Source organism: Trichoderma ghanense (genome assembly GCF_004382785.1).
Source record: "Trichoderma ghanense strain CCMA-1212 chromosome Unknown scaffold_9, whole genome shotgun sequence".
Lineage (NCBI taxonomy): Eukaryota > Fungi > Ascomycota > Sordariomycetes > Hypocreales > Hypocreaceae > Trichoderma > Trichoderma ghanense.
The window spans coordinates 560,385-586,400 of NW_027395672.1; the positions used below are offsets into that span (position 1 = coordinate 560,385).

General features: G+C 53.9%; 10 protein-coding genes across 10 annotated transcripts; 6 read left to right on the forward strand and 4 right to left on the reverse strand.

Moving 5' to 3' along the window:
* Positions 1 to 271: 271 nt before the first annotated feature.
* Positions 272 to 1,621, forward strand: CCMA1212_007275 (uncharacterized protein; the record flags this gene model as incomplete). Its single annotated transcript, XM_073704446.1, has 2 exons — positions 272 to 1,147; positions 1,223 to 1,621. 2 exons carry the CDS (start codon positions 272 to 274, stop codon positions 1,619 to 1,621), a joined length of 1,275 nt encoding a protein of 424 aa, XP_073556779.1.
* A 546-nt stretch (positions 1,622 to 2,167) lies between these two features.
* Positions 2,168 to 2,771, reverse strand: CCMA1212_007276 (uncharacterized protein; the record flags this gene model as incomplete). The annotated part of the gene is made up of 2 exons (XM_073704447.1): positions 2,168 to 2,346; positions 2,543 to 2,771. The coding sequence occupies 2 exons, from the start codon at positions 2,769 to 2,771 to the stop codon at positions 2,168 to 2,170; spliced, it is 408 nt and encodes a 135-aa protein (XP_073556803.1).
* A 637-nt stretch (positions 2,772 to 3,408) lies between these two features.
* Positions 3,409 to 5,283, reverse strand: CCMA1212_007277 (Hyaluronan synthase 2; the record flags this gene model as incomplete). Its single annotated transcript, XM_073704448.1, has 1 exon — positions 3,409 to 5,283. The coding sequence occupies one exon, from the start codon at positions 5,281 to 5,283 to the stop codon at positions 3,409 to 3,411; it is 1,875 nt and encodes a 624-aa protein (XP_073557213.1).
* Positions 5,284 to 8,393: 3,110 nt separating this feature from the next.
* CCMA1212_007278 (uncharacterized protein) lies at positions 8,394 to 9,926 on the forward strand (the record flags this gene model as incomplete). Its single annotated transcript, XM_073704449.1, has 1 exon — positions 8,394 to 9,926. The coding sequence occupies one exon, from the start codon at positions 8,394 to 8,396 to the stop codon at positions 9,924 to 9,926; it is 1,533 nt and encodes a 510-aa protein (XP_073556805.1).
* A 1,337-nt stretch (positions 9,927 to 11,263) lies between these two features.
* On the forward strand, positions 11,264 to 12,716 carry CCMA1212_007279 (uncharacterized protein; the record flags this gene model as incomplete). The annotated part of the gene is made up of 3 exons (XM_073704450.1): positions 11,264 to 11,329; positions 11,428 to 11,634; positions 11,718 to 12,716. 3 exons carry the CDS (start codon positions 11,264 to 11,266, stop codon positions 12,714 to 12,716), a joined length of 1,272 nt encoding a protein of 423 aa, XP_073556806.1.
* Positions 12,717 to 13,089: 373 nt separating this feature from the next.
* Positions 13,090 to 15,945, reverse strand: CCMA1212_007280 (uncharacterized protein; the record flags this gene model as incomplete). The annotated part of the gene is made up of 1 exon (XM_073704451.1): positions 13,090 to 15,945. One exon carries the CDS (start codon positions 15,943 to 15,945, stop codon positions 13,090 to 13,092), a length of 2,856 nt encoding a protein of 951 aa, XP_073556864.1.
* A 1,007-nt stretch (positions 15,946 to 16,952) lies between these two features.
* Positions 16,953 to 17,777, reverse strand: CCMA1212_007281 (Dephospho-CoA kinase CAB5; the record flags this gene model as incomplete). The annotated part of the gene is made up of 1 exon (XM_073704452.1): positions 16,953 to 17,777. The coding sequence occupies one exon, from the start codon at positions 17,775 to 17,777 to the stop codon at positions 16,953 to 16,955; it is 825 nt and encodes a 274-aa protein (XP_073556863.1).
* A 682-nt stretch (positions 17,778 to 18,459) lies between these two features.
* On the forward strand, positions 18,460 to 19,693 carry CCMA1212_007282 (putative vacuolar amino acid transporter YPQ3; the record flags this gene model as incomplete). The annotated part of the gene is made up of 4 exons (XM_073704453.1): positions 18,460 to 18,518; positions 18,575 to 18,597; positions 18,660 to 18,802; positions 18,863 to 19,693. The coding sequence occupies 4 exons, from the start codon at positions 18,460 to 18,462 to the stop codon at positions 19,691 to 19,693; spliced, it is 1,056 nt and encodes a 351-aa protein (XP_073556862.1).
* A 1,552-nt stretch (positions 19,694 to 21,245) lies between these two features.
* Positions 21,246 to 22,086, forward strand: CCMA1212_007283 (Mitochondrial import inner membrane translocase subunit tim23; the record flags this gene model as incomplete). The annotated part of the gene is made up of 2 exons (XM_073704454.1): positions 21,246 to 21,911; positions 22,009 to 22,086. 2 exons carry the CDS (start codon positions 21,246 to 21,248, stop codon positions 22,084 to 22,086), a joined length of 744 nt encoding a protein of 247 aa, XP_073556861.1.
* A 967-nt stretch (positions 22,087 to 23,053) lies between these two features.
* CCMA1212_007284 (uncharacterized protein) lies at positions 23,054 to 25,122 on the forward strand (the record flags this gene model as incomplete). The annotated part of the gene is made up of 3 exons (XM_073704455.1): positions 23,054 to 23,187; positions 23,584 to 24,448; positions 24,652 to 25,122. Coding segments are annotated over 3 exons (1,470 nt in total), but the record flags the coding sequence as incomplete, so codon positions are not given.
* Positions 25,123 to 26,016: the final 894 nt, after the last annotated feature.

A 26,016-nucleotide genomic window follows, 5' to 3' on the forward strand; every position in this document is an offset into this window, starting at 1 on the left:
ATCGCTGCAGCTACCAGCCTTAGCGGTGGAGCTGCACTCGATCATTTGGCTTCGTCTCACTTGCAACCCTTGACTACCTTGCGAGTAAGCTCTGACCGGGACTCTCTTTCGCCGACTTTCTTCTGTCTTTTCCCTCGTTTTCTCGTCCTTTCTCTGGCCAGACTCGCACGACACGCTCGCTTGTTCTGAATTGGTCAAACGAAGACGAAAAAGAAGAAAAGAAGAAGGACATCAGATTATAGACGGAAACTATACGCAAACAAAGACCAGCATGAGCGACTCAGCCGACGGCCCTCCCCTGTTTCGACCAATCCCCCGCCGGCCCTTCGTCTTCGACCTCAGGAGCTCCACGCCTCAGAGCATCACGCCCCCCAAGGACGACGACAGCGATGGCGAGGAGCAGCGCCTCGCAGACGAGATCCTCCTCGACCGCTTCCGCCGCGACCTGATCAAGGCTGGCTTCGTCGGCTCACGGCCTTCCAATGACTCTCCTCCCGACTCCCCCTCGCTCCTCACCCAGTCAAACTCCATCGCGGACCTCAATTCGTCGACGCTGGCGGGGATATACGACTGCTCGGATCAGGAAGGTGTCTTGAATGGCGCCGCCGACGACGACGACGACGAGCTGCGCAGCCCCTGGGGGACGGGCGCCGAGTCTCCGGTGAAGCGCCGAGACAGCCTCAGCCGTGGCACGTACGAGCTCATGCGCGATCGATCGAGACGGCAGTCATACGCCAGCACTGATGCGAGCCGGCTGCGGCAGCAGCCCCCGAGTCCCGCGTCGAGGGCGGCGTGGCTGGCCTCGCGGGCCCTGGTGCTGCTTGTGCTGGGGGCCGGGTACGGGGTGCTCGTCACGCATCTGCACCAGGAGCAGGGCCGTCTTCAGCTGCCCGACGCCGGCACAGGGATGCCGCGATACAACGGCTCATACACGGCCATATGGGGGTTTGCATTGGCGGGCGTTGCTATGGGCGCGCTGCAGCCGTGGGTGGACGGCGAGTGGGACGGCCTGTTTGGCCGCCAACAAGACCAGGAGCCCGAGGCGGACTCTGCCGAGTCGCTGCCGGAGGAAGCGGAGAAGCTGGAGACGGACTGGACTCTGGTTATGAGGGCAGTCGGCGTGTTTGCCGGCATCGCCTTTGCCGTGGTGAGTCGAAAGCCCGTTGTCACCCTTCCAGGAGTTTGTGCGACCCGTTTTGCTGACATGTGATGACCAACGCAGCGTCGCCTCGCGTGGACGTCGAGCACTCAGGTCTCGATCGCCATGGCGCTGGCCAACGTCTTTCTCTGGTGGCTGATTGACCGAACCATGGCTGCGCTGGTCGTGTCCACGGTCGTCGGCGCCGCGGGGACCCTGTTTCTGCTGAGCGTCAGTCCCGACGTGATTCGAGCTCCGTCAACCGCATTCATCACGCAGTCGCACAACGTCTCCCCCACCGAACCGCCATCCGAGCCGGCAACCCTCCTGGGCGGGATCGCCAGCCCGGAGACTGTCGAGGCCGGCATCTGGATCCTCAGCGTGCTGTTCTGCACATGTCTTTGCTTTGGCAACATTGGCCGGAGACTGGCGAGGGGGAGAACAAGAGGCCGCTGGGACAGGCAAGAGGCGTGCAGTCGATGATAACGACCATGTCACGACCATTTAGAGGCCTCTTGCGTCGTCGACGGTTATCTCATGCTCCAAAGGCTCAAATAGGAATTGGTAGAGGCCTCAGAGCGAAGCATCTGCGCGGCGTGTCTTTCCTCCTATCATCTCGAGTCTCCGGGCAAGGCACTTTCATACATGCATTACAGCGACATCATGGATAGTATTGCGATTTACTGGGGAAATCTTGGCTACGACGGCGCTGTTGCATGGGAATCTGCTTTATCTCGGGATTGGATTGTTTCTTCGTTACTGTTCATCATGGCTTATGGTCGGGTTTATCTATAGAAGGAGGCGCTCAACTCGCCGCAGAGCGACCAAATGGAACTGGAATCAAATGGTTTTTAATTCAATCTCGAGTACTGCATTTCGAGTATGGTATCCATCAGTTGTCTTATCTCCTCCCTGGCTACTCCCTAGTGTGTGCCCGTTTCCCTCCGACTCGACAGTCTTTTTGGTCAAGCAAAATCCAAAAGGGCTTGGTGTCCTCTTCCATCCCAAAGGCTCATGCGCTCTGGTGATTTACTGCCCAAAGGCGTCAACGACAGCCTTGGACGCGGCCTGGATCTCAGGCGAAACAGGCCCCGCCAAGCCCATCATTGCGCGCATCATGGGCGGTCCGGAAATGAGCTGGTCGAGTGTAATCGAGCGGGTGAGGGTATCATTGAAAAGCTGCTGAGCGGCGGCATCTCCCCTAGCAGCTATATATTCCCATAGGTCAGCACCTCCTCGTACCTTACAAACACACATACACACACACACACACACACACACACACACACACACCACATGTTCTCTCTATTCATACATACATATGCTATATATATATATATATATGTATGTATGTATGGAAGAAGAAAGAGAAAGGGAAAGGGGGGAAGGGGGGAGGGGGTTTACTGATTTTAATCTGCCCCGGCAGTCGAAACTCATAACCAGGCTGTCTAATGTTCTCCACCTCGGAGAGCATGTACTCGGTGCGCTTGGCAAAGTCCCACATGTGGAAGAGGCCTGCGCCGGCGCTGGGGGAGGTGCGGTCGAAGGAAGGGTCTGATTCGATTGTCTGGATGAGCGTGGCGAGCTTGGAGGAGATTGCTGTGCGGGTTTCGGGGGAGGGAATGGGGGGCATTTTGGGCCGTTTTTATTATTTATTATTATTATTATTATTATTATTTTTGTTGTAACGAGTCGAGTTGATTTGGTGAGGTTGGAGACGATGAGTTGATTTGGTGAGGTTGGAGACGAGGAGTTGATGTGTGTGGTTGAGTGATGTTTGTGTGAGCGTATGAGTGTTCAAGTTGGATGAGTGAGTGAGGAGAGGTGTGATGGAGAGGGTGGAGGGTTGATGAGAAGCAAGTAATGGGTCAAGAGAAGCCAAGCCGGTCGATCATCTTTCTTCCCTTGTTGTACGAACCCAAAGCTGCGCATATGTCATAAGTGGGCGTCGATCCATACAAGCGCGTCCAAGTCGCGTCTTAATTGAACCACTTTACGCGTCTCCCACACGGGCGCGTCATCACTTGATCTCACATGTGAAGATTGTCCTGGTCAATTGCACTGCAATGCCTTTTAAATGTCCATGATATTAGTCTAGTCTAGTCTATCAAGTCATTACCGCTCGTGAAAGCCATCGTTACCTGTAATCCATCCATATATCCAGCATCCGCGTCGATCAGATCATCGCATCACTTGCGCCCATCCATCATGTTTCCTCAAGACCAACCAAACACCAACATGTTCGATCCCTTCACTTGGCTTCACTTCACTCACGACTGCTGGTAAATGGTGCACCTCCAGGCCACCGCCGCCGCCGCCGCAAAGCTCACCGCCATGGCCCCCCAGACCTCGCCCGGCGACATCTCCCAGTGCGTCGCCAGCCACCGCGCGACGCTGCCCGCCACGACGCCCATCCAGCCCACGAAGAAGCCCGTCTCCCACCAGGCCTGCCGCGCGCTGTCCTTCTTGGCCAGCTCGCTGCTGTTGCGCATGCTCGTGCCCCAGCCGTCCGCCGTCAGCGTCAGCAGGCTCCAGACGTGCACCGCCGGCAGCGGCAGGTGGTAGAAGAACATGCCCGGCACGATCCATTTCAGCGACGCGCGCTCCAGCCGGTGCGGGTTGCGCAGCAGGTTGTACAGCGCGCTGGCCACGATGCGCACCAGCACGTCCGACGCAAACACGAGTATCAGCCGCTCGCCCGTGAAGAAATACCACAGCGCCGCCACAAAGGCGATGACGGGGCCCAGCTCGCGCTTGCTCATGCTGTAGAAGAGCAGCGGGTGCGTCACGAGGTAGACGCGCGGCTGCAGCAGCGACTCGATGTGCGTCGCGCGCGCCCACCGGACCTGCTGCTTGAGCCACCGCGCCATGGTCGTCGGCGTGTCCGTCGCCGCCAGCACGTCGGACGCGAAGACGACGCCCCAGCCGCGCAGCAGCAGGTTCGTCGTCAGGTGCCGGTCCTCGTTGATAATCATGCGCTTGCCCATCAGCGTCTGCAGATACCACGGAATCAGGATCGCCGGCATCGCCGCCAACCGAAACACGGTGCTCGGCCCGCTCTGGCAGTCGCTCGTCGCCGTGAACGCCGGCATCGACCGCGTCAGGTACAGCTCGCCCCAGTACACCGTCGCCGCCAGGTTCGTCACCGTCGTCTCGTACCCGTTGTGCACCACCAGCCCCGAGCTGGCGCCGCCCACTGTCGGATCGTGTGCGATGGCGTCGACCGTCTTGTGGATCGAGTCTGGGAACACGAGCGTGTCCGAGTCCGACGACCACAGGAACTCGACGCCCAGCGCGTCGGCGATGACGAGCGCAAACACAAACGTCGTGAACATGACGCCCTTCTTGTGCATGTGCCGCTGGCGGAGGCACAGGTGCCGCACGCTCGCCAGGTCCACCTTTTCCTGCTCGAGGATGGTCCGCGCCAGCTGGAAGCAGTGCCGCATCGCAATCTCGTAGCACTCGTCCAGGTTGACGGGCTGGCCGTTTTGCTTGCACACGGAGATGTGCTTGGCGATGAACTGCTCTGCCACCTCGCCCAGTGGCTGAGGGACGTGAATCACCTTGGAGTCGTTGGGATATACCTGTGATCGTGTTAGCCGGCTTGAAAAACCCCCCTCGAGGGTGCTTTCAGCATGGTGACTTACATAGTTGAAGACGTCAACCATGTCCTGATCAGCAGCCTCATCTCCGTCAATGCCAATGAGCATAAACATGCAATGTTTGGCACTCTTGTAACTCTGCAGCGCCCTCGCAAACAACGCAGGATCCTCTCGCCAGCCCACCACAGCAGCCATGCAATCCAGCCTCGACTGCGGCTCAATCTCCGTCACCGAAAAGCCTACCCTCTTCTCATCGTAAAAGCCATCATCGCTCCTCTCATCCCGTGGAGATGGCGGCCGTGTTGGCGGCTCCTCCTGTTCGTAGAACTGCTGCCTCCGGCCTTCGTTGACGAGCCGGTTGAGCTCGGTGAGGACAATCGTCAGGATGAGGTCCAGGGTGACGGGATATCTGCAGTGGACGCTGACGGCCCAGTAGGCGGGGGTTAGGAGGAGGCAGCCGACGACGTTGAGGAGCATGCGGAGGTAGGACGTGGGCCGGCCCTTTGTGACGATTGGGATGGATCCATTATGGAATGAGTCCATGTCCGTGGACGGCCGGGAGGAGTGTATTTGCCTCGAGGTTGGGAAGAACAGGATGGGCAAGGTAGTAGGACGGAAACGATACGAGAATGAGGTAACGAACGGCAACTACAACATTGAATAGATGTTTGGCAGTTGAGTAGGATACGAAATAGACAACGAAAAGTTAGCGCCGCTCGGATTTTATCATGTCCAAAGCCCTGCAAAACGGCAAAAAGAGAAAAATAGAAAAGACTTGGCTTCTTAGGCAGAAGAGCCGCAAAAGTGCAGAGACGAAAATAAAAAGGGGGGGAAAGCTAGGGATGGGCCTCGTGAAGTCCAAAGCTAGCTAAAGAGGTCCCGTCAACTTCTTTCTGCCTTTATTAGCCACTTGGCACGGCATGGATCTCTTCGGATGCTACTGCATGTGGGCGTCAAGGCAAGGCCTGGATGGATACGACAGCTGACCCTGTTCGTATGATGGATGCCAAGTGTTTTGTTCTTGTTGCATTCTATTGCACCGCATTCGTTGCCAAACCGGCAGCTGAAAGAGCGGATGTCCGAGTTGCGAGGCAAGTTATGTTGGTCAGTGTTGTCAATCGTGACACGGCATAAGAGGCAATAGTCCAGCTATTTTGACCATGTGGCGCTCCGGAGTGTAGTCGAAAAGTTCCGAGGGCCGGATATCGACAAGGAAGGCTTTGCGGTTATGGGTACCTGATCACAATCAGTAAAATGTGAGATCGCGCTGTTGAGCATGGTTGTGTTCAGCTCCTCACCCCCGAAGGCTATCCGGACTTCAACCTACTTCCCTTTGTGATATCGAAACTCTCGTCGTGTCTCTCTTCGTTGCTATTCGTATAGCACTCGTTAGCCATGCCAACCGCACTTCAGTGTCGTCTTTCTCTTTTCCTCGCTCTCGCTAAACGGCTATCGCCTTCGCGTCTACTATTCCCGCGAGCCAAGACATCAGCACAGCCCTGGTCACTGAATCCGCCTCTCCGTATAATTTTACAAAGGTAGCGCATTGGTCCACACTCTTCTCTTGGCGAGAAACGGGCGGGCTAGCTTGAGCTGTCTCTAGCTTACAGACTAGAGCATGCTCACATGGAGAAGAAGAGAGGCAGGGGTGGCTGGTTGAAGGATTCGCAGCACGGATGCAAGGATGGGCTAGTTTCGACCCAAGAATATCGTCGGTGGGCGGAAAAAATAAACCGAAGACTTTTCTGGCCGTCCGGCAATTCGCAAGTACGAAAATTGAGTGTGGAAGGATTCGCATGCTTGCTCTCCCTCTTTCACTTTGGTTTTTATGCTTCTGTGTGTGTCCCTGAGAGTCGGATTATGCGCAAAGTGGTATGACCTATAGACCAAAGTGGTCCAAGGGTTGCTGCTTGGACATCGGTGTGCGATATTAATCGACGACTTCTCGTGTGAAGTTATCGACTGTTGACTGGCTTCAAGCCCTTCCGTGGCCGGCGGTTGCGATCGACACCATCCATCGGAAGAGGCTGCGGGAGGATCCATAGTTCTTACAGAATCATAGATTGGATCCGACAAAGTGAATGCACGCAGCTTTCGATCTGCACGTTCCTTTCTGATACCGACACTGCGGTTGAGGCCTTGACCAAAGCGCTTCTTTCGACCTACTGCTGTCATATAGTACACACGGAGAACCAACCCGGGATGCGATCGCCTGCCCGTGCCGGTCTACTGTTAGCGCAACTGCCTGTCATTTGTGGATGCATTCGAGCCGCCATGCATGCCCTGGGAAGACAACAGTTGCGCTGCTCAGTATAAGACAACGGCAAGAAAGTCGGAATACCAGTTCAACAAGAAGTAAACGAGCCCGGCTTACGCATGTCTGAGAAAGGACGTGGGCTTTGCAGGCACTTTGGCCGTGACGACTCTGATACTAGGCAAATGCAGTCGCAGACAGTGTGTCTTCGGTCAGCCTCTGGGCTCAAACAGCTTGTCCTTGCATGAGTACTTACTTTAACTTGTCAACAAATGCTGTCTCCTCTAAAGTGCAGCTGTGCATATCACGAGCTGCCCGGCAGATCCTCAACCTGCCGATGTAAGTCGAAGAAGGCACGCTCATTGGTGCACCATACGAAGTCGTACAACTCCATCGTCTGCGGGACCCTTGTCGGACTCCTTCTAGACGAGCGAAAAGCAGTCGATTTCCGATGTCAGGCCCACTCGCTGTAAGCCGTAACGTTAACCTTGCCTTACTCGTACGAGCTGTAATACGGCACAGAAATGCTTAATCTCCGGCGCCGCCACCCGTCCTCTACTTGGCCGTAAAAGGACTACTGAGAAGCCTGTTAGCATTCAACTTCACGGAATGAAAAGAGAAAGATAATAAGGGAAGAAGAAGAAGAGAACAAACAAAAGGGACCTAGGGTCCAGAGATATGGCAAAGAGCGTGAAGATGAGGACCACGAGGACAAGGGAACCAAATACCAAGAAAAATCATATCCGCCAGAGCCGGGAATGGGTCGGGAACCCAACTTCTAACAACGGCGCCATTCTCTTCACATTAGCCGCACGCCAACCAGGGGCTGAGTATTCCTGGTCCGGCAGTTACCCGTTTTGGCAATCTTTGCACCCGGGGCCTGCCAGGGGCTGCCCATGAGGCAGACAGGCATTGGTTCCTGTTCCTTCGGTGCTCCGTACCTCGTACTTGGGACTCGTACAGCGTCTCCGCGGTGTTGAGCTCCTACAAGCAGCTCGCGGCTTGGCGCAGAAGGAGTCATGCGAGCTCAAGGGGCTTTTGTTCTCTCATCTTTTGGTCGCCACGAGTTGCCGCCTGACGCGAGTCCAAATTCGCAGCCTTTTCTCTCGGTCTGCCCAGTTTGTCGATGAAGTCAAAATAAGCCAGAGACACTTTTTGTAGGCAAGCTTGGTACTTACATGGCATGTGTCGAGATAGTTGACGATCCGGCTCGGGCGTGACATTCCGGCGCGAGATCGACAGCGGGACTCAGCTCGTCCTTCTCTCATTCTTTCTTCCCTCCTCTTCCCACCCCCTTTCCCACATATTCGGTGGTCCATTTCTTGACTTTCGTGGCTCTTCGCTTTGCACGGTTTCTGCTTTTTTTGGGGTCCAGTGAGCGGACCAGCATTGTCTCACAATGTTGGTGACATACAAGAACAACCGGCTGATACCGGCGCTCATCATTGCCGTTTGTTTTGCCCTGTTCTATTGCCTTATTGACCCGTCACTGGAGAACTATGGGTATGATCCAGCGCCAAAGCAAAAAGGCATCGTGGTAGAAGAGGTGGAGATGTCTGATGGCCAGCGGAAGCTGGTTGAGCTAGACAAAACCGCGAAGGCGGAAACGGCAGAGTTGCCCGCCAACGACGTCCAATATGTCGCGCCTACCGGCAGCCACAAGACAGCAGAAGAGGACCAGAAGCCCAGCAAGGCCATCTCGTACAATGGCCTCTCGACGGATGACGTCCTCCTCATTGTCAAGACTGGCGGCACCACCGTGTGGAAGCGAATGCTGGTGCACCTCACCACGACGCTCGCTCACCACCGCATTCCCCTGGCCAACACCGTTATCTACTCCGACGTCGCCGAGCAGATTGGCCCATTCCAGATCATTGACGTGCTGGCCAACATGTCGTCCACCGCAAAGGCCGCGCCCGACTTTGACGTCTACCGCCAGCAGCCCGAGTATATGGCCCACAACTACTATGTCGAGGCAGCGGGAGTCAACGGCGACGACTGGGGTCCCGTTGGAGGTTGGATCATCGACAAATACAAGTTCCTTCCGCTGATGCAGCATGCTGGCGACAACTGGCCCAAGGCCAAGTGGTACATCTACATGGAAGACGACGCATACATCTTCCTGCCTGGTGTCCTGGGCTACCTGGCCAAGTTCGACTGGGCTCAGCCGCACTACTTGGGCAGCTATGCGGCCAAGTCGGACGTCATCTTTGCCCACGGTGGTGCTGGCTTTGCGCTATCGCGAGGGGCATGGGAGCAGTCGTTTGGCAAGCAGGGCAACGGGAATGGTAGCCTGACGGAGGAGTACTACCAATACACGGCCGACCACTGCTGCGGCGACCAGGTGCTTGCTCATGCGCTGCGCAAGCACGGCATCAACTTTGGCGAGAATGGCGGCGACGGCAAGTTCACATTCGGCTTCAACCCCTTGGTCCACTGGGCCTTTGCCTTTGCCAGCGCCAACTGGTGCAGCCCGCTGCTGTCGTGGCACAAGGTGCACAACCGCGACGTCGCCCGCTATTACGAGCTTGAGCAGAGCTGGGACTGGAGCAAGGGGCCGCTTCTGCACCGCGACTTCTTCAACGCCATGATCCTGCCCAGAATCAAGCAGCACGCCGAGTGGTGGGACAACTACTCGGGCGTCTTCGAGGTCTCGTCCGGCAACCGGGAGTGGGCTCCCAAGCCCGGTGCGGACAACGGCAAATTCGACGAGGCCCTGTGGGCAAACGCCTGGGAGTCGGTGCAGGCGTGCGAGGCGGCGTGTCAGGGCTGGACCAAGTGCATGCAGTGGAACTATGTCGAGGACCTGTGCAAGATGGACGACAAGATGTACATGGGCCAGGGCTATGCGCCGGGCATGTCCCAGAGGAAGACGGCGCTGAAGCATACGAGCGGGTGGATGTGGCAGCGACTGGAGGAGTGGAAGTGCTGAGGGTAGTTCCAGTTAGCGTTTGTTCCTCTCAACGTGACGGCATGTGGTCTCTCACGAGCACAGTGATTGGATTGGATTGTTTTCATACCTTGTATAGAGGAGCGTCTGTGGTTGTTTCCCTGGGCAAACTGTTTTACCTTGAGCCCATCTATGTAATGGTTTCTTGAGCTGGGCGTCGCTTGGATATGGGGTTCAAGACGAGGCGTTGGATGAGCGCTGGATGGCTGACATATGCGAGGCTGGGTCGCTTTGCTTTTCTGTATCGTATCATCATGGTTCAAGGCTTTCGTTTGAGTCAGACAGAGATGATGAGGTGAGAATATCTTCAAGCTGTGAGATACCTGTGTGGTGCTCTCTCTGCCTTATCTTATCTCGTTGACCGCCCAGGCTGAGGAAGTCAGTGACGAGGCATGCACCTGCTCGATGAAACGAGCACTCCAAGGCTTCGTGCTTCTGCCTCAGGTATTCATTCCCAAGCACCTTATTGATTTCGTCATGACAGAAAAGGTGGTGAAGAGCTTGACACAACTTTGTCTCTCCGCCAGAGTTTCTCAACCTCCTTCCCTTCCCCTCCCTGCTCCATCGTCTCCTACGAGCATCTGATGTTACAACCTTGTTTGCCTTTAGGAGCAGCCAACGAGCCTCGGAGCGATTATCGGCACGCTACAGCCATTCATCTGTATCCGTTACCCAAGCTCAGTCATTGCCGTTGCCTTGGCAGTTATTCTTACGAAACTCGAATGCGTTTTGCATGCTTGGAAGGTATGGTGAGCTCGGCAGTAACATTTCCTTGGATCTCTCTGTCTCTTTCACTTGAACAACTATTCTCCTCCTCGTCTGTTAAACCGCGGATAGCGACAGCACGCCCAGAGAACGCTTGTCCAAGCTCAGCCTCGAACCGAAAAGAAGACATGTTCATCGGCTTCTTGACTTTGTTCAGCCCTTAGCAAACAGCAGTGACTATAGAAACAGCTAACCCGGAAGCCCATAGGATTTACGTGAGGTTCGGAACGACTTGAAAGAATGAGCACAACGCTTTCAGGGACACTCGCCGAAAGACCATCATAGACAATTCACTCTGGAGCAGAGTCAGAAATCAGTCTTTGGCCTGCTGATTCGATATTTACCGACGCCTTGACGATAGCATATTGAATCTCCTCGAGGAAGATAGGAGCTCTAGGAGGACATATAACTGCATATATGTGCGCGTGGCCCCTCTCACTACATGAACGAGGCTCCGGCACTTCTCATCAACCAAACACACACACAAATGCTACTGGACGAGACTGAAATAAGTCCTTACTCTTCTCTTTCTGAACATTTAACTCTTGACAGCTATGGCGCCATATCGAAGCAAACCGTCGAGGGATGGCAATGCGCTATTTGCCAAATTACCTCCAGAAGTAAGTTACCGATATGCCCCTTCTCAAGCCCCGAATCACAGCGGATGAATGGCTTTTCAGAATAACACTAATCACACTCTCTTGTGTGTTTGACGCAGGTCCGCTGCAAGATATGGTGTCTCCTTGTGGTTAAGCACAATGGTGCAGTCTTTCCAGTGCTCATTCCGACGTATTCCGCAACAGAGAGATTCGTCTGTATGGATTGGTCGCAAAATGTGGCCAATGTGACGCTTCAACTGGATGCCATCATGCAAACTTGCAAGCTCTTCTACAATGACCAGAAGGTTCATCTACTCTTCTACAAGGTTTGTTATCTTTCAGGCATGATAGTTTCCCCCATCATCAGTCATCATCTTATCAGGATATGTACTCACCATGGATTTTGCAGCACAATCACTTCCGATTCCGCGGAAGCCGCGATTGCCTCACGTATGTCGCATCGATCACTCCCTCTCGACGACAAGCAATCCGCCACATCATCATCTCAATGGATCCCGACCCCTTTCTACCCGGTAGTGTCAAAGACGAGAAGCCTAGCGAACGTCTCCTAGCCATCGCCTCACTCTGCCCGGGCCTACAGAGCTTCAGGAACTCCAACTTCTTCTTTGGAGCAGAGTCCCTTACGCATTGGGCCATTATACTCTCCCGATTCCTTGAGAATTTTGTGTCTCAACTACCGCTGCTCAAGGATCTCGCGTTTGGCGGCGGGAATGGAGGCCGCACGCTAGTTTTTGGCTTCATGGCACGGAGCTTAAATTTCTATTGGGAAACACTGGATGAAAACATGATTGACTGGAAGAGAGAACGTGGTTCGTTCAGCATACGCGGCGAAGAAGCGTTGACTGCCGTATGGAAGCAGTTGTCAGATCGAAAGAGGCCGGCTAGTTTGCCATTGCCCAGGAGCCGCCTCAGAGCTGCCATCGCAGCCACGCCGATCCTAACGCGTGGTGAGGAACGCGGCATGCTTAAAGAAAGCAACGCAGGGGAGAGACATGACGATGGCTGCGTATCATCTGCACCCGACCGAATATTTGACAAGGGACTACCGATCAGAGGATTTCGGATCCATAGTCATGCGAGCTCCCCCCGACTCTATATCTGCGGTAAATGGTACGACTGGAACGAAGTCTTCCATTCGGAGAAAATGTCTGAGGCTGAAAGCAAACGCTGCCTCCAAGTTGTTGTGGAAAAGTTTACCAAGAAATATGGTTCGTGGGTGTACCTTAAGCGTGCGAGTAAAGGGAAACGCCATGGGGATTGGAGAGCCCAAGTCAAGATGATCAACGCCATCTGGGGGTTGAAATGGCAGGACAGGAAAGCCAAACTAGAGGTATTGAAAAAGCTATATAAGTCGTCACGCACGAGGCGGTGTCGATTTTACTTTTAGGGCTTCTTCCTAAATTGTCACATTTTCTTACTAGATAGCCCCTCAGAAAAGACCACATCACCTAGTAGTAGCTTTCAAGGGTAATCTCTGTTGACAGAAACTCATCTTCGTTTTCCTTCCCTATGCTTATTACTCTACATGTTGAGGCTCAACGTGCCAGCCATTTGCAACTCTGAGAAAAGTCCCTCGCCCCCAAAATTCTCATGAAAATCCCCATCGTTGAAATTCTTCCCTCGCCACATCTCTCCTTTTTCTCCTGTTTTCGCCCTTAGGGGACATATCCACCCATGCCTCGCATCCGGATATCAAGAAGTCTCGAAAGAAGCCCTCCGAGTATCAAATCTCGTATATCTTCTCCCTCAAAATGCCTATCTCACCACAAGTCCGCCTGTCCTCCCGTACTCGCCGCCATCGAGGGATCCGCCCACTCGGGCACCGCAGTCGGAGGCTGATACGACGACCACGTCGGATCCACAAACGCCGCCTGCCCATTGTCATCCGAGCACCAGCTTCCCGGCATCCTGGACGACTGTTCTTGCTCGCCCGGCGGACCGGTCACGGCGGATGTGGGGATGACGTTGTTGTCTACCATGGCGGGAGTCGGATCCTTTCCTCCAGTTGGGGAGTTTGTCTTGCCTTGATCCTGGCCTTGTCCCTGTCCCTGTTCACCATCGTTGCCGTTGCTGTTGTTGTTGTTGTTGTTGTTGTTGTTGTTGTTTGTCTGTTGCTTGTTGTTGCCGCTGCTATCGCCCCAAGTACCGCCGTTGTTGGCATTATCGGTAGTGCCCCAAGTTTCCTGATTGTTCTGATCATTTCCTGTGCTGTTCCACCGATCGTTATTATTGTTCATAGTACCCCATGTATCGTTGTTGTTATAATTTGTCGTAGTGCCCCAGGTGTCACCGTTGTTTGTCGTGCCCCAAGTGTTGTCGTTGTTCGACGTGCCCCAAGTGTTGCCGCCATTGTTCGTCGAGTTCCAGGTATCGTTGCCATTGTTCGTCGTATTCCAGGTATTATTACCACCACCCCCATTCCCCCAGCCTCCTTGATTGTTATTGTTGTTGTTGTTGTTGTTGGCATCCCCACCACCACCACCACCACTGCCTCCCCATGGAGCGCCTTGATCACTGCTGTTTGCCCATGCTCCAACACTCCTTCGAGAGAATGCATCCCAGTTGCCAGCCCTATCTTGGCCCTGCTGCGAGCCTCCGCCATTCTTGGAGCAGTTTGAATGACCAGAGTGAGACGGCGGTTTGTCGTTGGAAACCGAGCGGTTGCTTCCCATATTGCTGAAGGGAGACTGTCGCTTCTTGTAGTATGGGTTTGGCTTCACCATGTCAGTATTAGCACTGTCTTGATCGACAAACCGGAGCACCTTCTCTCGGGTTGTATCTACCTTTGCCGGCTCCGGCATGACATTGTTGTCTGGCTCTGGTGCTTTGCCGCTCTTCTTTCTATCCGGCGTACCACCTGCGCTGTTGGACATGCTGAATGCGCTTCTATAGCCTTGCTTGTTGTACGGATTCTCGTACCAAGGCGCAGGCATTGGAGGTGGTCCTGGGTAAGCGTACGGCGGGTAACCAGGAGGCGGTACCATGGCATTCCAACTTGGCATCGGCATGCCTTGGGTGATCGGAACATGCTCGTATCCATGAGGCGGTTGTTGTTGTTGCGGAGGCGGCATAGGCATGACGTTGTTGTAGCCAGGATAGTACGGATTTGGTGCTGAAGGAGGCATGCCCACAGGATGCGGGAGCCCGGCTACGTTTTCGCGAGCAGCAAACATACGGTGGCCGTTCTGTCCATACACAGACCCGTGGTACACGCGAACGACGCCATGCAGAGCATCGTAGTATGCGTTGGGAGGAGGGTCGTCTTGCGTTTCGACCACTCGCTCCGTCTGCATGAGCTCTGATCGGATGGGGGCGATGAGGTTCGGGGGGCGAGAGTGTGGATATTGGTAGCCTCCTGGGTAGTGCTGCTTCTGTGGTTCAGCAACTGCCGGCTTTCGTGAGTCGTCGACTTCTTTTTCCTTGCCCTTCTCTGTCGACGTTTGCTCGGGTTTGGCTTCTTTGGCTTCTTCAGTCTTCTTCTGTTCTTCAGCCTTCTTTGGCTCGTCCACTTCCTTTGCTTTTTCAGACTCCTCTTTCTCTTTGGGCTTCTCCTTTTCCTCGTTCTTTGATTTGCTCGCTGTCTTGTCAGACTTGCCAGCCTTGTCAGAGGCCTTGTTGATTTTCTTCTTTCCGGCAGTGATTTTCACAATCACCTCAGATTCGTCCTCAGTTTCCTTTGCCGAATCAGAAGTTTCCCCATCGGTGCTAGAAATTTCAACTGTTTTAATCGCCTTTTTCTTTTCGTTCGTCTTCTTCGTTGGCACGGGCTTCTCGTCAGCCGAAGACTGAGCTTCAGCGGCTGAGGTCTCAGGCTCTGATTCAGACTCTGGTTCTTTCTTCTTGGAGACTGCAGCTTTTCCCTTCTTCTTGCATTTGTTCTTCTCGCACGTGGTCTCTTGATTCTTCTTCCTTGCCAAAGCACATTCTCTGCATTCACATGTTGGGTGAGGCTCTGAATCAGCTTCGCTCTCCGAACTCTCTATTGGCTTGTCTTTCTTCTTCCTGGCGAGCTTTTTCGACTTGGACGGTTTAGCCGCAACGGAGGAACTGTCGGAGGAAGTCTCTCCTGCAGATGACGTTTCGCCATCAGAGCTTGCGTTGGACGAACTGGCCTCGGGAGTTGCCTGACCGGAGGAGCCAGAGGCGGAACTTGCATCTGCGCTGGACTCCGAAGTTGTCTCTTCTTCCTCGCAAAACGTAACCGATGTCTTCTTCTTCATGGCAGACTTTACGGGAGTCGCCTCTTTTTGAAACCGAACTTTCTTCACCACCTCCACCACCTCTGGTTTTGGTTCGGGCTGGGGTTGAGGCTTTGGTTCAGGCTTTGGTTCAGGCTGGGGTCCGGGCTGGAGCTCAGGTTGGGGTTCAGGTTCTGGTTCTGACACTGGCGCTTGCGTCTCCTTTTCTCTTAGCTGCTCACGTCGAGGATAGGTGACCGTGAGGGTATCCTCGCCAGACTCATCATCCGTAGTAACGTGAAGTTTGATGACGTTACGCTTCTTTGACTTGGGCTCTTGTGGTTTGTCTTGTGGTTTGGGGGGAGAGCCGAGAGCGGATTTGATCGTGGTACCCACCATCCACTCGCAGAAGAGGGAAGGGCCCGGCTTTTTGGGCATGCCGCCGATGACAAGGGCGGCAGCTTGCTGGTTGGGATTATGCTGAGAGATATCAATGGTAACCGTGACTAGATGAGGCGAAAGTGAGGCGAAGCATGAGCGTGTACCACCAAATCGTCGAAAGCTTTGAGAAGGGTGGCAGAACCAGCGCAATGGAAAGCTCGCATAAACTCCTGTAAACACCCCTTCCAAAATCGAATATAAATTGCAAAGACCTCAGAGGGAAAACTCTGGTCTCATATGCCGCGATGAAGGAAGTCGTCTTTCTGGTGGTGAGAAGGGGAACCAGTTGAGGTGGAAGTGCGAGGAAGAAAGACGGGAAGATTGGGGTGGGTGCTCCATCTGGTAGGCGAACTGACCGCCCTGCCAAAAGCTTCAAAATCCCATGACAGCTGTGTTGACAGCTGACCGCCTACCTACCTACCTGGGCTGCCACACTGTAGGTATGGACCGTGCTTTCAAGGTTCCCTTCGATATGGTGTTTATTTTTGACATTGTATTTCCGGATGCCTTGAGATCGAGCACCGAACAGATGCTTTTCGGTTCTGGTTTCTTCTGCTTTCTCTTTCTTGTCCACGACAGATGCAGTCGCCGGGCTACCCACGGTCTCTGCTTTTGCTTTTGCTGCAAAAACATGGCCTCTTTGTAGCTGCTTTCATCTCAAACATTGCTTCATTCAGGCATTTGATGAATGCAAATTCACTCAGGTGGGTAGATAGCCCAGCAACAGCGCGGGCGTCAAACAGACTGGTCGCGGCTATTTTAGAGATAGAATAGCAAGTTTGTGCATATTCTGTGCAGCAGCAGTCATGTTTGAACGCGGATGCATTGTCAACCCATGCAACGATATCTTGGTAGATGCGACGAGACTGCCTGGACTGATTATGACCATCTGATTCAGCCTGGACTTAAGCTTGGTAGCGTCGATAACCCTAGGAATTTTCATTCAAACATATCTTCACTCGTTATTCATAATGCATTATTGATTGTCTCCGTCATTCAGTATGTCATGATGCCTTCGCCTCCCTCTCCTGCATCTCCCTCCACTGTCTCTCGATCCTGATATTCTGCCAAAACCTCCAGCTTGCCAGTGCCACTGCCAACGGTGGGAATCCCAACATCAACCATGCCCACCACTCTGGATTCGCTTCTTTCAGCTTCCGCATTTCCTCATCCAACGTTGCCTTGAGCTCCTCCTTGGATCCGTCATTCCATATCACCACTCCCTTTCCCTCGCCAGCAAACAGGCATCTCTTTGCCTTGAGCCGCACGTCCATCTGGCTCTTGACCCTGTTTTCTGCGTCTTCTCTGGTGAGGTCTGGATTCCTGTCCATCAGTCTCTTGAGCTGTATCTCCGGGTCCGTCACGGCAACCACCATTGTTGTCCCGCAGAACTTGTCAAGACGGCTTTCAAACAGCAGCGGCACATCCAGCACCACTGCCCAGTAGCCCTGCAGATAGCACGATGCCACCTTCTTTACCATGCCCAGACGCACAGCGGGATGGACAATCCCAGAGAGCACCGCTCTGTTCTTCTGCATCTGAGGCTCGTCACCAAAGACCAGACGCCCCAGGACAGCCCTGTTCAACGGCCGCCCCTTGCCCTTTGGTCCATTCTCCGGCATGGTGTCTGAGGCTGGGAGAAGCAGATCAGGGGCCATGGGGCCAAAGTGCTTGACGATGGCACGGTAGCCTCTTGTGCCGGGCTCGACGACCTCTCGAGCCAGGACATCGGCGTCGACAATGGGCAGTGAGTGAGGTGGCGACGCGAGCAGTGAGGCAACCGTTGATTTGCCGGTCGCGATGGACCCGGTGAGTCCTATAATGAGCATGTTTGTAGTTTGCTATATTCGGAGAGGAGTCGTGCAATGTGTGATGAAGCTGGTATGTGATTCATGCTTGGCAGATGAGGTTCGAGTTGATTGCATGATGACTAAGCCATCTGCAACGGCGTGGAGAACTTGCATGTTTCTTTGTACCACACAGGCAGGCACCTTGAAGGTCCACCTCACAAGCTTGAAGCTTCATGCGTCAAGTCCTGAAGCAGAGATACTGGATCGATCAGATATGAGTTGCATCAGCTCAAATTCACCGAAAGCCTCTGCCTTTGGTGACTCCCAGTTTTCCATGTTTGAATCTACCTTATCCTTGAATGACAACTTGAAGCTTCATCTCTGCAAAGTACCGGCCCAGAATCCAAGCTCAAGGGCACGTGCCAGCTGCAGCCGCATTAGGAAATTTCCTTCTAGCGATTGTGAGACAAGGTACCTAAACCAAGTTTTGCCCGCGACAAGACACAAAAACGACTGACTCGACAATGCTTCGTTCTCTTCTCCCTCACCAGAGACGAAAACAGTGGCATCTCTGAGAGATCCTCGGCTCGAATATCCCCAACATTCGCATAACCGTCGACTCGATCTCAATCATCACCGAGGCGCTGCATCGCGCGCAATCGTCATCGACTTTGGCCCCGGAAAGCGGCAGCAGAGCCAGCCTCTGATGACTCCCGCGACCATGGCTCCTCCAACGCAGACCTTCCATCTCGATGTCGAGGCAATCTCAGGCATTTGCGGGTACGCTCTACTCAACGTGGCTGTCGATTCCATCGCTGACTCTTCGCCCTGAACAGATCCATATCCATCGCTTGTTGGGGTCAGTGACGTCGTCGTTGTGCAAGGGTACTTCCGAGGGCGGTCCAGCTGATTCTTTTGCAGTCGTCGTATTCTCTCCGCAAATCATACAAAACTTTCAACGAAGCAGCGCCGATGCCCTCTCCGTCCAATTCATCATCGTTTGGCTGCTGGGAGATGTCTTCAATATCCTCGGCGCCGTATTGCAGGGAGTTCTCCCCACCATGGTATGCTGCCTTCCATTGCTCGCGTGATCTCCGGCGGGAAGCTGACATGTCTGCCTCCAGATCATCCTGGCGATATACTACACCATTGCCGACGTTGTACTGCTCTGCCAGCTGTTTTACTATCGCGGATTCACGTGGCGCGACGAGCCGACTCCAATCCCGCCCAAGACAAACGGCAACGCTCCCACGACAGCCTCTGCCTCGGCCCATGCAGACGAATACACTGCTCTTCTCCATCGACCAGACCACCATGGCCGGCGTGGCTCTGACTGGTCTGGCTTCTCGCCGGCAGTGCCGCATCTCCTCGAGCCGCCGACCACCCCGCAACCACCACCGACGGCGTTGCAGACTGTCATGTGGAACTCGATTGTGATCATCATGGTCTGCGGCGCTGGAGTTGCTGGATGGTTCCTGGGTGAACGGGCGTCTAGTGGCAAGAAGACCCCTTCGAACGGCGACGAGCCCCTCGAGTTCAACACCTTGGGTCAGGTTTTTGGATATATCTGCGCGGCCCTCTACATCGCGTCTCGAATGCCGCAGCTCATCCTCAACTGGAGGCGCAAGACAACTGAAGGACTTAGCATGCTCTTCTTCTTGTTTGCTTGTCTCGGAAACGCAATGTATGTTTTGTCCATTGTCGTGTACGAGCCACGCTGCGGAGAAGACCCGTGCGAGCCAGCGGAAGCACGGCGGCGGTACGGCAAATACATCCTGGTGAATCTTAGCTGGCTGGCTGGCAGCGCCATCACTCTTTTGATGGACCTTGGCGTCTTTGCCCAGTATTTCATTTACAGGACTGAAGGCGAAACCCAAACAACAACTCCCGCCGAGGACGAGACCAGCGCCATTGACGAGCCTTGGGATAACAGACCACTGCTTGCTCGAGACTAGACGGCTGCCTCCGATCATAACCGGTTCGACTTCGCATCTTTTTTTCTCGCATTTCTCTCCTGTGTTTCTCTCTTATCCTCTTGTCTGGCGACTTTTACATGGCCAAAAATCTTTGAGCCTTTGACAAGATTTCGACTCCGTCATCTTTGCTTTTGTTTTTTCTTTGAGTGAAGATCCTTATTCTCGCTTTTTACCATCGTTTCATTGTCTTCCCTTTTCGTCTTTAGAACTTGCTGGGTATACGCAGTACTATGGGTAGGATTGATGAGCACATGTGGTAAATTTTTGGGCAAATTTTGGGTCGTGGCAACACGGCAATCAGGCAAATGGTATAACGGGACAAGCAATTGGGCGGTTATTTGTACTAAAACTTTTGTTCTGTGATTTTACAATGTCTTCAAGATCAGAATTACAAGATTATACTAGTAAAACGAAGAAGAAACATGATTCCTTGTCAAACCACACGAAAGTCCTCTCCAACTCAACTTCCGTCTTATCCTCCTAGATTCGCGATAAGGCCCTGTATCAGCTCCTGGACAGGCTCGGTCAATTGAATTTCCGCTCCACGGCAAGCCCCCACTCCCCGGGCAAGAATAAAACCTCCTCGACGCAGCCAAACTTTTCCGATTTTCTTCTTCTTCTTCCTACATCATCAGTTGGGTTATTCTTACACCGTCATGTGTTTTTATAATTCAAATGGCGGCTCCGCTAATGCGGCTTGCTGAGGGTTAACCTGATTCTCTGTGGGTTTCCTTCCGTTCCCGGCCTCCTAAAGTAAACACCATGTGATACACTTTTCCTATCAGCCGCATGTCGACACCTCTCGTGGGCTGTGACTGTGGGTGTCTCTCAACATTACTTTTGCTATACGATTGTTTTTGGTTATTCGAGGAGTATTGTGTGGGTTGAAATGGCTCGGGTGAGAAGTCCAGGGCTGGATTGAACGTAGAACCTGATTGATCCCTTTGAGTTGGATCATGGGCTGTAGAATTCCGAGCCTTGTCCGCACGTTTTCTGCAGAAATTTCTGCGGTACCGGGACGGAGACCTCTTAAGCTATGAGCGTCTGCGAGGTACCTCAGGTACCATGCAGAATGCGTAGTACTCCCCACGGAGCTTTCAGCTCTGTTTTACAACCAAACTCATCCTCAGATTCTACGGCTGTTGAAACTCGTTGAGCAAGAACGTAAACGCCTCGAATAGCCGAGAGATGAGCGTCTAGAAGCGCATTCATTCATGCCAAAAAAAAAAAAAAAAAAAAAAAAAAAAAAAAAAAAAAAAAAAAAAATTGCCATCTTTTTCTCTCCAAGCCTTCTGCGGCATCCAAAATATTGAAACCACGTGACTGGCGCCTCTCAATTCCTCGACGCCGCGCACGGACCACTTTGCGCCTGTCCCCGAAATTTTTCTGAAAGCCGGAGCCGCCAGCAGGATCTTCCGGCTGCGACAGGATTCTGAGCGTCTTCAGTCCACTTACTTCACTCGACCTCTGTCATCGACTTCCCACAGCGTTTGGTTTTCCCGCAGCCTCTGCCCGCAATCAGACGCCCACCATGTCGTCCCTCTGGAATGCCCTCACCGGAGGCAACAAGCCCGCCCACCAGCCACAGCAGCAGCAGCAGCAGCAGCAGCAACACCAGCCCTTCACTCCCGATGCCGCCCCTCCAAGCACCACCAACCTCTATGACCCGACCCAGGGCGCCGGCGTCGAGTCCTTTCTTCAGAGCTCGTCCTTTGCCGACCCTTCACAACTGCACCCGCTGGCCGGCCTCAACAGGGACACGCTGGAATACCTGACGCTCGAAGACTCAACGCTGTCCGACCTGCCGGGCGGCCAATCCGTCCTTCCCTCCCGCGGCTTCACCGACGACCTCTGCTACGGCACCGGCATCACATACCTGACGGCGCTGTCGATAGGAGGCGCATGGGGATTCCAGGAGGGCCTGCGAAAGTCGGCCGGCCAGCCGCCCAAGCTGCGGCTCAATGCCGTGCTCAACGCCATGACGAGGCGGGGTCCCTTCCTGGGCAACAATGCCGGAGTGGTTGCCATCACATACAACTGCATCAACTCGCTGATTGGGTACCTGCGCGGCGAGCACGACGCCTTCAACACGATTGCCGCGGGCGCGCTCAGCGGTATGGTGTTCAAGAGCACCAAGGGCCTGCGGCCGATGATGATTTCCGGCGGTCTGGTTGCCTCCTTGGCCGGCGTTTGGGCGGTAAGCTGACCTCTATGCATGATGATATCGCTCACTGCATACTGCATGAAAGCACAGGGAAAGTGAACGAATTGGCTAATATGATATACTGTTGCAGATCGTACGACGGTCATTCTTCCCCATTCCGGAGCCGCATGCCGCGCATGCCGCGCATGCCGAGCACGCCGCCTTGTAATAATATAGCAAAACAACATCATGTAACGAATATCACTGTGAAAAGGACTTCTTCCGACGACGCGCGATCCACTGTTTAATCTACCACATGAGGGTGGGCACCGAAGAGGGAAAAGCAAGGGTTTCAAAGATGGAAAAGGCACTTGACTGGGGGGAGAGCATGGAAAACACAAAAAGGGAATCGGGGAGCGAGCGCCTCCTCCAGCCGAATGCCAGCGCGTCACGGGAAGATTGGGCGGAAGGAAGAAAAAAAGAAAAGGTAAAGGCACAGCTGTATGGTGGTGATAGATGATCTCTCCTCCCCAAAGTTGAACTGTATATTATATCGGGTAACCGGTCAGCGAAGCATTTAGACCTTATAGGCTGGGGGCGTCTGGTCATGAATTTCAAGTTTGGATTGAAAATGCTGGTATGGGCTGAAGTGGGATTCGGGCAGGCAGGCGGCAAAAAGCGCCTCGGTTCGCAGCTGTACCTATGATGTTTAAAGTTTGGCTGATGAAGATGGACTTGAGAGATACCTGTGAGTAGGGGAACGTTAGGTAATTACCTACTAAAAAGCTTCAAATTTCAATCATCCAGGGGAAGTTTGATGATGGAAGTGAAAAGCAGTCACCGGCCAAGGAGTCGTTTGAGGGGTTGAGAAGGGGATTCCATGGCCGTTGAGCTTATTGACTGTCATGCCCAAGCAACCTATTGTTCATTGTGCAAATCAGAGGCAGGCCAGAAAACATAGTCGATGCCAAGAGCCAAACGGTTGAACGCAGATAGTTACGACAGCCGCATCCAAGTCGTCAACCGCTCTTCTCTTCTACATCCATCCCCTACTCTCGCCCTTGTGCAAAACACAACAAGAACAACCACGAAACCAACATACCACAGATACAGACACCTAAAGTCCTACAGACCTCACCTTGTCTCTTTCTTGAGAATCATCAACTACCCTAGTTCCTTGAGACCTGAAAATTAGTTGTTCTTTGATCCGAGAGAAATGTGTCTGCCCTGCTTTCCGTGGACGTGGACAGAGTACGAGGATCCGTTGGACTCGATGCCGGAGCAGCACGTGTGGGTGCACAACGGACAGGCGTGGTCTCTGCAGCGATATGTGAGTATCGACTTTGTTTCTTTTGTATCTTGGTTCCATTTCAATAATTCCTCGTTGCGTTTCTTTCGAGTGTTTCGATGAGGATTCTGTCATGGTGTCCCCCCTCTTTGTCCAGCTCAGGTCTTCTTGGAAGCAAAGCATTCAACATCAGCTGTGATGGCAGCCGTGTAATTTCTTCGGCAAGACTGGGTTGAACGCCATGGACAGTTCAGACTGGCAGACTGGCAGCTGTCTTCGTCTGATAGGAGTGAATTGCCAGCCCATAGGCCAGCAGCACCGGTTCTGAGCCCTGGCCTCACTCTGCCCACTTCCCTTCTTCCTCTTCTTCTTCTTTTTCTCTTTTCCACTCCCTTTTCTCTCCTCATCTCTTCTCTTCCTTTTGCATCACCTCTCCAGCTCTGCACCTCCTCCTGCAATGCCCGAAGCCGCAGCAGACTCCAAGTCACCCAAGGCTCCCCGACGGCTGCGACCTGCAGGCGAGCCCCTTCGCCAGGTGCACTTCCAGACGCCCGCCAGCGCCGCCGCAGGCATCAAGGCCGCAGCTTCTGCCTTCCCTGCTGCATCTTCGTCTGCTGCTCCTTTCACCTCCTCCACCTCCAACTCAACCCCCAATTCTGCCACCACCACTGCCGCAACTCCAGCCTCAGCCTCGCCCGGCAACTCGTCCAGCAACCAGCCCGACAGCTTTCCGCAGCTCGGCGCGCCTCCTCACAGCTCTCTGGGTGCCGGCCAGTGGCACACGGCTGCTGATCCCACGCAGAGCGTCAAGTTGCCCGGCCAGCCGTTTGCCGGCTTTGCAGCACCTGGCGCTGGCCCTGGCTCTGGCGCGTCGCCCTTTCAGCTGCATCCCCAGCTGTTTACCGGCCCGTTCTCTCCTCCTCTGCAACAACATCATCACCACATTCCTGTGCAGCTGCAGCCTCACGCCTCCATCCCTACCGCCGCGCAGCCCATCACCTACATCAGCAGTCCCATCGCCATGGCCGACTACCAGAACGCAGCGCCGATGCCTACGGGCGTCAACTTCCAGCCGCCGGTGCCTGACACCACGTTTGGCCCGATCCCGCACGTCTACGTGCCTCGCTTCGACGGGGGTCTCATGCCTGCTGCTGTCCAAGTCGGTCTCCCCTCGGTACAGTTTGTTTCCCGCCCTGCCACTGCCGCACCCATTTCCACTGCCACGTACACCGTCGTGATGCCAAAGACGTACTACTACAACGGCTACACCTACTATGCAAGTTCCATCTCGGCTCGGTCCCTTGTTTGTCTTTTGCGTCTGTTGGTCTTCGGACCCATCATGCTGAACCCTCATGATGACGCTTCCGTCCTTGAGTGACTGGCTCCCTCCTGGCAAGGCACTTCGCCCTGCCTAACCTATCTTTTTTCATCTCATGTTCTAGTTTCCTCTTTTGCTTGCATTCTTCCATCTCTTTTCCGTCACCTTGCTAACATTTCTATCTCTAGCAACCGACTGTTACCGGCGTTCCAGTCGCCCAGCCAAGCTACGTTGTTGCTCAGCAGCCTGCCGTCGTCCCGCAGCCCTTCGTCAGCCAACAGCCTGTCATGATTGGCGGACAGCCAGCTTCTGCTGCGATCCCCATCCAGCAGGTGCACGCTGTTCCCGCGATGGGCGTGCCCGGCGCCGGCGGCATGCCCGTCTTTGCAGGTAATGGTGGCCAAATCCCCGATGTGTCTGGTCTCGGGAAAACTTCAGCGGAGGAGACCATACGGCAGCTGCAGTTTGCACATGCGAACAAGCTGTTCGAGCCGCAGGAGTTCAAGCCGTCAGACGACGACCCATCTCGTTTCTACTATGTTCGCGAAGTTGACGGTAATTGGACCCAGCGCAACCGGTTTACTATTGACCACCTCGGTGACTGCCGATGGTACGTCACGGACGAGGGCTGGTTCTACGCCGTCAGGATGCCCAATTAGCGAGGATGAAGAGAAGAGTATGTGCCCTATTAAGAAGTCGATGGTGGTCAAGAATTGTGAGTATATGTTTGCGAAATAGAGCGGTGGGCAAGCAGCTGAGACTGGGACAAGCACATTCTGACCCCTTTTATGTGCCGTTTCCGCAGTTGCTACGCCTCAACGTAGGTGAGTCAAGCCGTGTCAACAAACAGCCTCAGACTCGGACCTCTTATGCTAATAGTCTTCAGGGCACCTATGAGCCGGCACATGTCTGAAATAAGCTTACGTCTGGTCATTATCAGGTACAGTTGACCTGTCGTGAAATTCCTCGTCGGTTCAGGGTAGAAGCTAACCACTCAAGCAGCATAAGCTAGTCGCGGAACAAGTTGTATTTGGCAAAGGGAACCTGGCTGGAAACGCGGGCACTTTTGGACCTCGATAGTTATTCTGGCAGATATAATGCCAATCACGAAAAGGGATTTGTACTGACGAATTTGTTGCTGGTGCTCTCAAGCCCCATGTTCCGTTTCCGTTCTCACCCTCTATCGATGTGTGCCCCGTCCGTCAAGCTCTGTTGGATCGGTTTTCGAGAAATTTATTAACAAGCAGGGACAAGTGATGCGTGCTCTCACCGAGTCCTCCCTGAGCAGCCTACTTTGACGTCTCACCTCATGTTCATTTGATCAGAGAAGAGATCGGTCGCTCACTGGGAACAGATCTGAACGCCGCTTGACCAGACAGAAGCAAGGGTCTACACCCACTTCAAAAGCTCCCCACGCCACGGAATCTCGGTGACACTCCCGAGTGCTGCGGCATCAGCGGCGAACCCATCCAATGGCGATGCATCCTTTTGCCGCAAAGTCGGAGAAGGTTTGTGTTTTTCTTTTTTTCTTTTGCCCCAAATTCTGCTTAGCG